The 10,000-nt window shown below is 45.4% G+C and overlaps 1 protein-coding gene across 1 annotated transcript in view; it reads right to left on the bottom strand.

The window, feature by feature from the left end:
- Positions 1-10,000, bottom strand: part of LOC139385837 (teneurin transmembrane protein 4) — a 523,395-nt gene that overhangs the window by 202,329 nt on the left and 311,066 nt on the right. Inside the window, exon 18 of the mRNA XM_071131087.1 lies at positions 8,135-8,254. Coding sequence (XP_070987188.1) covers positions 8,135-8,254 — 120 coding nt within the window. The remainder of the gene's footprint in view (positions 1-8,134; positions 8,255-10,000) is intronic.

The following is a 10,000-nucleotide window of genomic DNA, read 5'->3' as shown; positions in this document are numbered from 1 at the left end:
GAGGTCTTGAAGAAGAAGGGTCAACACTGCAAATATTGAGTCTCTGCATCAACTTCATGTAATTGTCAATAAAAGCCTTTGACACTTATGAAATGCTTGTAATTATACTTCAGTATCCATAGTAACATCTGACAAAAAATATCTAAAGACACTGAGGCAGCAAACTTAGTGAAAATTAATATTTGTGTCATTCTCAAAACTTTTGGCCACGACTGTAGGCGCACCGGTTTGTATCAAGAACTGCAACGTTGCTGGGATTTTTCATGCTCAACAGTTTCCTGTGTGTATCAAGAATTGTATATGAATTAATTTGTTTGAATCATTTTCATTAATTTATAGACATAATGCATATCCTTCGGAAAACAAAGAAATAACAATGGATTTTTATCTCTAATTGTTAATACACTACATATTCAAGGTTTAATCCCTGTCATATTTAACTCATCATATAGTGAATATCTCCAATGAACCCTAATTAAGAGTGTTGCTACTGTGATCACATTGTACTGAACTAAATGAAAAGACTATCGTTAAAAATGATGCTGTTTGTTGGTTCCACCATTTATTTCACTCAGCCCATTCCAGCCAGGCCAGCCCATTCCAGCCGGGCCAGCCCATTCCAGCCGGGCCAGCCCATTCTAGCCAGGCCAGCCCATTCCAGCCGGGCCAGCCCATTCCAGCCAGGCCAGCCCATTCCAGCCAGGCCAGTCCATTCCAGCCGGGCCAGCCCATTCCAGCCAGGTCAGCCCATTCCAGCCAGGCCAGCTGGTGGAGAATGATGAAGCTAATACATTGAGGAGACGCAGTAGGAGCACCGAGCCTGAATTGAGGTCACACGCCGAATAGCAATGTGTTATTATCTGTTTCAACAGAATGGAGACTTTTTAAGTTCAGGCACATAGGAGGCATCCCAAATGGCACCTTATTCCCTATGTAGTGCACTACTTTTGACCAGGGACCCGCTCATAGGGTCAAAAGGTCAAAAGTAGAGCACAATGGAGAGAATATGGTGCCATTTGGGATGCAGATATAACGTGACTCCTCAGCCCTGTTTGTGTAATGCACCGTGCTGTGTCGCTGCTCATATTTAAATATAGCCTATGAGGCATGAAGCTACTAGGAACAGAGGAGATCTGTTCTGTGCAGCAGCAAAATGGAGGAAGCCACTTCTCTATCGATCCCTCACACCGAGGTTAGCCTGTCCGCTCTCACATCCGCCCGTCTAAAAGCCCTGCAATGCAATCAGAGCTATCTCTCTCTGCCTCTCTCTCTCTGCCCTACATACAGAGCTATCTCTCTCTGTCTCTCTCTCTCTGCCCTGCATACAGAGCACAACTCTGCCTAGGCCCGGCTGGCCTGGTCTGGTCTGACTGAGCTGGCCCGGCTGGAATGGTCTGGTCTGACTGAGCTGGCCCAGCTAGAATGGGCTGGCCTGGCTGGTCTGGTCTGACTGAGCTGGCCCGGCTAGAATGGGCTGGCCCGGCTGGTCTGCTCTGACTGAGCTGGCCCGGCTAGAATGGGCTGGCCCGGATGGTCCAGTCTGGTCTGACTGAGCTGGCCCGGCTAGAATGGGCTGGCCCGGCTGGTCTGGTCTGACTGAGCTGGCCCGGCTAGAATGGGCTGGCCCGGCTGGTCTAGTCTGGTCTGACTGAGCTGGCCCGGCTAGAATGGGCTGGCCCGGCTGGTCTGCTCTGACTGAGCTGGCCTGGCTAGAATGGGCTGGCCCGGATGGTCCAGTCTGCTCTGACTGAGCTGGCCCGGCTAGAATGGGCTGGCCCGGCTGGTCTGGTCTGACTGAGCTGGCCCGGCTAGAATGGGCTGGCCCGGCTGGTCTAGTCTGGTCTGACTGAGCTGGCCCGGCTAGAATGGGCTGGACCGGCTGGTCCAGTCGGGTCTGACTGAGCTGGCCCGGGTAGAATGGGCTGGCCCGGCTGGTCTGGTCTGGTCTGACTGAGCTGGCCCGGCTAGAATGGGCTGGCCCGGCTGGTCTGCTCTGACTGAGCTGGCCTGGCTGGAATGGGCTGGCCTGGCTGGAATGGGCTGGCCCGGCTGGAATGGGCTGGCCTGGCTGGAATGGGCTGGTCTGGTCTAACTCCCTATCAGTGTTGCTACCTTGCGTTCTAACCATGGTTCATGGATAAACACTCTGATCTTTCCCTCTCTCTGAATACATCCATACAGCAGAACTCACTTAGTCAGCTAGAGGCCTCTCATATAGTACTGTATAATATGGTATTGTATAGTATTTTTACAGTATTGTATAGTACTGTATAGTATTGGATAGTATTGTATAGTGATGTTTTGAATGATATAGTACTGTATTGTATTGCATAGTATTGTATAGTACTGTATAATATTGTATAATATTGTATAGTATTATAGAGTACTATATTGAATTGTATAGAATGGTATAGTATATTACTGTATTGAATTGTATAGTACAGTACAGTATTTAATAATATTGTATCATACTGTATTGAATGGTATAGTACTGTATTGTATAGTATTGTATAGTACTGTAATACATTGTATAGTACTGTATTGTATTGTATAGTACTGTATAGAATGGTCTTGTATTGTACTGTACTGTATTGTATAGTATTGTATAGTACTGTATAGAATGGTATAGTACTGTATAGTAGTGTATAGTGTATAGTACTGCATTGAATTGTATAGTACTGTATTGTATTGTATAATATTGTATATTATTGTTTGGTACTGCATTGAATTGTATAGAAAATTATTGTATTGTATAATATTGTATAGTACTGCATTGAATTGTATAGAATTGTATTGTAGTGTATAGTACTGTATTGTATTGTATAATATTGTATAGTACTGTATATAATGGTATAATGGTATAATACTGTATAGAATGGTATAATACTTTATTGTTTTGTATAGAATGGTATTGTATTGTATAATATTGTATAGTTTTGTATAGCACTGCATAGAATTGTATTGTATTGTATAGTACTGCATTGTATTGTATCGAATTGTATAGTACTGTATAGTACAGTATAGTACTGTATTGTATTGTATAGAATGGTATAATACTGTATTGTACTGTATATTACTGCATTGTATTGTATAGAATGGCATAGTACTGTATTGTATAGTACTGCATTGAATAGAATGGTATATAACTGTATTGTATTGTATAGTATGGTATAATATTGTATTGCATTGTATAGTACTGCATTGTATTGTATAGAATGGTATAGTACTGTATTGTATAATACTGTATTGTATTGTATAGAATGGTATAGTACTGTATTGTATTGTATAGAATGGTATAGTACTGAATAGTACTGTATTGTATAGTACTGTATTGTATTGTATAATATTGCATAGTTTTGTATAGCACTGCATTGTATTCTATCGAATTGTATAGTACTGTATAGTGCAGTATAGTACTGTATTGTATTGTATAGAATGGTATAATACTGTATTGTATTGTATAGTATGGTATAATACTGTATTGTACTGTATAGTACTGCATTGTATTGTATAGAATGGTATAGTACGGTATTGTATAGTACTGCATTGAATAGAATGGTATAGAACGGTAGAATGGTATTGTATTGTATAGTATGGTATAATACTGTATTGTACTGTATAGTACTGCATTGTATTGTATAGAATGGTATAGTACTGTATTGTATAATACTGTATTGTATTGTATAGTACTGTATTGTATTGTATAGAATGGTATAGTACTGTATAGTACTGTATTGTATAGTACTGTATTGTATTGTATAATATTGCATAGTATTTTATAGTACTACATTGTAAAGTATATAATAGAATTGTGACCGCAGAACACTTCTACCTCCACCTCCACTACAGTCAATTAGCTGGTCAACCTGCCGACCCAGCTGCGACAGGGGACAGTAGTCACTCCCAATGGACCCTGCAGGCTACAGCCTCTGATTCAGGGGCTCTGCCACGTAGACAGAGGCCTGCTATAAATATACATCCCCCACCCCTCTGGAATACAGTGCCCTGATTGGCTAAAGCAGTAAACAAAGGTCTGTGCCGCCCTTGGTACTGCGCTGTGCCCTTGGTCAGGGGTGCATACTACTTGTATGAGGATGATGGTAAGTGTTAGGTCAGGCAGTAGTACTGTGTGTATATGGCCAGTCAGTAGTACTGTGTGTATATGTCCAGTCAGTAGTACTGTGTGTATATGGTCAGGCAGTAGTACTGTGTGTATATGGCCAGTCAGTAGTACTATGTGTATATGTCCAGTCAGTAGTACTGTGTGTATATGGCCAGTCAGTAGTACTGTGTGTATACGTCCAGTCAGTAGTACTGTGTGTATATGGCCAGTCAGTAGTACTGTGTGTATATGGCCAGTCAGTAGTACTGTGTGTATATGGCCAGTCAGTAGTACTGTGTGTATATGGCCAGTCAGTAGTACTGTGTGTCTATGGCCAGTCAGTAGTACTGTGTGTATATGGCCAGTCAGTAGTACTGTGTGTATATGACCAGTCAGTAGTACTGTGTGTATTATGGCCAGTCAGTAGTACTGTGTGTATTATGGCCAGTCAGTAGTACTGTGTGTATATGGCCAGTCAGTAGTACTGTGTGTATATGGCCAGGCAGTAGTACTGTGTGTATACGGCCAGGCAGTAGTACTGTGTGTATATGGCCAGTCAGTAGTACTGTGTGTATATGACCAGTCAGTAGTACTGTGTGTATATGGCCAGGCAGTAGTACTGTGTGTATATGTCCAGTCAGTAGTACTGTGTGTATATGGCCAGTCAGTAGTACTGTGTGTATACGTCCAGTCAGTAGTACTGTGTGTATATGGCCAGTCAGTAGTACTGTGTGTATATGGCCAGGCAGTAGTACTGTGTGTATATGGCCAGTCAGTAGTACTGTGTGTATATGGCCAGTCAGTAGTACTGTGTGTATATGGCCAGTCAGTAGTACTGTGTGTATATGGCCAGTCAGTAGTACTGTGTGTATTATGGCCAGTCAGTAGTACTGTGTGTATATGGCCAGGCAGTAGTACTGTGTGTATATGGCCAGTCAGTAGTACTGTGTGTATTATGGCCAGTCAGTAGTACTGTGTGTATATGGCCAGTCAGTAGTACTGTGTGTATTATGGCCAGTCAGTAGTACTGTGTGTATATGGCCAGTCAGTAGTACTGTGAGTATATGGCCAGGCAGTAGTACTGTGTGTATACGGCCAGGCAGTAGTACTGTGTGTATATGGCCAGGCAGTAGTACTGTGTGTATATGGCCAGTCAGTAGTACTGTGTGTATATGTCCAGTCAGTAGTACTGTGTGTATATGTCCAGTCAGTAGTACTGTGTGTATATGGCCAGTCAGTAGTACTGTGTGTATACGTCCAGTCAGTAGTACTGTGTGTATATGGCCAGTCAGTAGTACTGTGTGTATATGGCCAGTCAGTAGTACTGTGTGTATATGGCCAGGCAGTAGTACTGTGTGTATATGTCCAGTCAGTAGTACTGTGTGTATATGGCCAGTCAGTAGTACTGTGTGTATATGGCCAGTCAGTAGTACTGTGTGTATATAGCCAGTCAGTAGTACTGTGTGTATATGTCCAGGCAGTAGTACTGTGTGTATATAGCCAGTCAGTAGTACTGTGTGTATATGTCCAGTCAGTAGTACTGTGTGTATATGGCCAGGCAGTAGTACTGTGTGTATATGGCCAGTCAGTAGTACTGTATGTAAATGGCCAGGCAGTAGAAGCAGGTGGAGTGAGGGGGGTGGTGATGATGATGGTAAAGGTTCTGCTCTCCCTGCTGTGAGGCCACAGTCCACATGGTGTGCTTTGTCCGTTTGTACACCACCCCCGACCCCGCACTGCCTCCACATCACACTCCAACACATCTGGACAGCTCCCCCCCAGGCTTCCTGGTCTCCCAGCGAGCAGTTCAGCTCAGCCAATCAACGAAGGGCTTCTCTGCCTTGGTCGTTATCAATCATGACACTGCCTTAAGCCATGTGAGTAACTCTATTCAGCTACCTCACATCAGACCGAATATCAGACCTCATATCAGACCTCACATCAGACTTCATATCAGACCTCACATCAGACCTCATATCAGACCTCACATCAGACCTCACATCAGACCTCATATCAAACCTCACATCAGACCTCACATCAGACCTCACATCAGACCTCATATCAGATCTCACATCAAACCAAATATCAGATCTCACATCAGACCTCATATCAGACCTCACATCAGACCTCATATCAGAACTCACATCAGACCTCATATCAGACCTCACTGCTCCAGACCTTATATCAGACCTCATATCAGACCTCACTGCTCCAGACCTCATATCAGACCTCACATCAGACCTCACATCAGACCTCATATCAGACCTCATATCAGACCTCATATCAGACCTCACATCAGACCTCACATCAGACCTCACTGCTCCAGACCTCACATCAGACCTCACATCAGAACTCATAGCAGACCTCACATCAGACCTCATATCAGACCTCACATCAAACCTCATATCAGACCTCACATCAGACCTCACATCAGTCCTCACATCAGACCTCACTGCTCCAGACCTCATATCAGACCTCACATCAGACCTCACTGCTCCAGACCTCACATCAGACCTCACATCAGACCTCATATCAGACCTCACTGCTCCAGACCTCATATCAGACCTCACATCAGACCTCACATCATACCTCACATCAGACCTCATATCAGACCTCACATCAGACCTCATATCACACCTCACATCAGACCTCACATCAGACCTCATATCAGACCTCACATCAGACCTCACTGCTCCAGACCTCACATCAGATCTCATATCAGACCTCACATCAGACCTCACATCAGACCTCATATCAGACCTTACTGCTCCAGACCTCATATCAGACCTCATATCAGACCTCACATCAGACCTCACATCAGACTTCATATCAGACCTCACAATCAGACCTCACATCAGACCTCACATCAGACTTCATATCAGACCTCACATCAGACCTCATATCAGACCTCATATCAGACCTCACATCAGACCTCACATCAGACCTCATATCAAACCTCATATCAGACCTCACATCAGACCTCATATCAGACCTCATATCAGACCTCATATCAGACCTCACATCAGACCTCATATCAGACCTCATATCAGACCTCACATCAGACCTCATATCAGACCTCATATCAGACCTCACATCAGACCTCATATCAGACCTCATATCAGACCTCACTGCTCCAGACCCACAGGGAGTACTTTAACGCTAACAAATCAAAGGGTTTAAACCGCGTCTGAAGTTAAGTTGTTACTAATACAAGTGACACCCAATCAATTAATCTAGTAGCTAGTGCTAGTCATTGTCAATGCATCAATGACTGTTTCCACAAGAACTGAGAGGAGGAGGAGAGGAGAAAAGAGAGGAGGAGAGTAGAGGCGAAGAGGGGCAGAGGAGGTGGAGGCAGAGGAGGGATGAGGGATGAGGAGGGGGCAGAGGAAGAGGAGGAGGGGGGATGTGGAGGGGGGCGGGGAGGGGGCAGAGGAGGGGGAGGGGCAGAGGAGGTAGAGTCAGAAGAGGAGGAGGAGGAGGCGGAGGAGGAGGGACGAGGAGGGGGCGAAGGAGGAGGGGGGCGGAGGAGGAGGAGGGGGCGGAGGAAAGTGGATAGACAAGAAGATGAAAGATGGAAGGAATGTGGAAAAAAGAGGCAGGGGTGCGGGTTGTGTGCAGGGAGGGAGGGAGGGAGGTAGGGAGGGAGAAGGAAAGGACGGAGGGAGGGTGAGTGAGGAGGGAGGGAGGGCAGACACTAATGTAAGTGTTGGGGGTTGAGAGGGTAAAGAGAGGGACTTTGAGAGCAGAGAGCCATCCATGATAAAGGGAGGGATAGGGGGAGGGAGAAATGGAGGAGAGAAAGAGTGTGTGTGTGTGTGCGTGTGTGTATCTAGAGGTCTCACCTGCCGTCTTGCCTGGTGATTGTGTGTGTGTGTGTGTGTGTGTACTCTGTGTGTGTGTGTGTGTGTGTGTGTATCTAGAGGTCTCACCTGCCGTCTTGCCTGGTGATTGTGTGTGTGTGTGTATCTAGAGGTCTCACCTGCCGTCCTGCCTGGTGATTGTGTGTGTGTGTGTATCTAGAGGTCTCACCTGCCGTCCTGCCTGGTGATTGTGTAACCATATGCAGGGTTGTTGATGAAGCTGATGTTGACACCAACCAACGGCGTTCCATCTGACGTTACCACCTGTCCACGAATCACACAGGCATGGCTACGGAGAGAGAGTGAGAGAGAGACTTTTAAACTCGGACAAAACAGAGATGCTTGTTCTAGGTCCCAAGAAACAAAGAGATCTTCTGTTGAATCTGACAATTAATCTTAATGGTTGTACAGTCGTCTCAAATAAAACTGTGAAGGACCTCGGCGTTACTCTGGACCCTGATCTCTCTTTTGAAGAATATATCAAGACCATTTCAAGGACATCTTTTTTCCATCTACGTAACATTGCAAATATCAGAAACTTTCTGTCCAAAAATGATGCAGAAAAATTAATCCATGCTTTTGTCACTTCTAGGTTAGCCTACTGCAACGCTCTACTTTCCGGCTACCTGGATAAAGCACTAAATAAACTTCAGTTAGTGCTAAATACGGCTGCTAGAATCCTGACTAGAACCAAACATATTGATCATATTACTCCAGTGCTAGCCTCCCTACACTGGCTTCCTGTCAAAGCAAGGGCTGATTTCAAGGTTTTACTGCTAACCTACAAAGCCTTACATGGGCTTGCTCCTACCTATCTATCTGATTTGGTCCTGCCGTACATACCTACACGTACGCTACGGTCACAAGACGCAGGCCTCCTAATTGTGCCTAGAATTTCTAAGCAAACAGCTGGAGGCAGGGCTTTCTCCTATAGAGCTCCATTTTTATGGAATGGTCTGCTGATCCATGTGAGAGAGGCAAACTTGGTCTCAACCTTTAAGTCTTTACTGAAGACTCATCTCTTCAGTGGATCATATGATTGAGTGTAGTCTGGCCCAGGAGTGGGAAGGTGAACGGAAAGGCTCTGGAGCAACGAACCGCCCTTGCTGTCTCTGCCTGGCCGATTCCCCTCTTTCCACTGGGATTCTCTGCCTCTAACCCAGGGGCTGAGTCACTGGCTTACTGGGGCTCTTTCATACCGTCCCTAGGAGGGGTGCGTCACTTGAGTGGGTTGAGTCACTGATGTGATCTTCCTGTCTGGGTTGGCGCCCCCCCTTGGGTTGTACCGTGACGGAGATCTTTGTGGGCTATACTCGGCCTTGTCTCAGGATGGTAAGTTGGTGGTTGAAGATATCCCTCTAGTGGTGTGGGGGCTGTGCTTTGGCAAAGTGGGTGGGGTTATATCCTTCCTGTTTGGCCCTGTCCGGGGGTGTCCTCGGATGGGGCCACAGTGTCTCCTGACCCCTCCTGTCTCAGCCTCCAGTATTTATGCTGCAGTAGTTTATGTGTCGGGGGCTAGGGTCAGTTTGTTATATCTGGAGTACTTCTCCTGTCCTATTCGGTGTCCTGTGTGAATTTAAGTGTGCTCTCTCTAATTCTCTCTTTCTCTCTTTCTTTCTCTCTCTCGGAGGACCTGAGCCCTAGGACCATGCCTCAGGACTACCTGACATGATGACTCCTTGCTGTCCCCAGTCCACCTGGCCGTGCTGCTGCTCCAGTTTCAACTGTTCTGCCTTATTATTATTGGACCATGCTGGTCATTTATGAACATTTGAACATCTTGGCCATGTTCTGTTATAATCTCCACCCGGCACAGCCAGAAGAAGACTGGCCACCCCACACCCCACTCTGCTGCCAATGACTGGAACGAACTACAAAAATCTCTGAAACTGGAAACACTTATCTCTCTCACTAGCTTTAAGCACCAACTGTCAGAGCAGCTCACAGATTACTGCACCTGTACATAGCCCACCTATAATTTAGCCCAAACAACTACCTCTTTCCCTACTGTATTTTATTTATTTATTTATTTTGC

Source organism: Oncorhynchus clarkii, chromosome 27, assembly GCF_045791955.1.
Source record: "Oncorhynchus clarkii lewisi isolate Uvic-CL-2024 chromosome 27, UVic_Ocla_1.0, whole genome shotgun sequence".
Taxonomy (NCBI): Eukaryota; Metazoa; Chordata; class Actinopteri; order Salmoniformes; family Salmonidae; genus Oncorhynchus; species Oncorhynchus clarkii.
The sequence above is the reverse complement of the archived record's forward strand: the minus strand, read 5'-3'. Positions and strand labels throughout refer to the sequence as shown.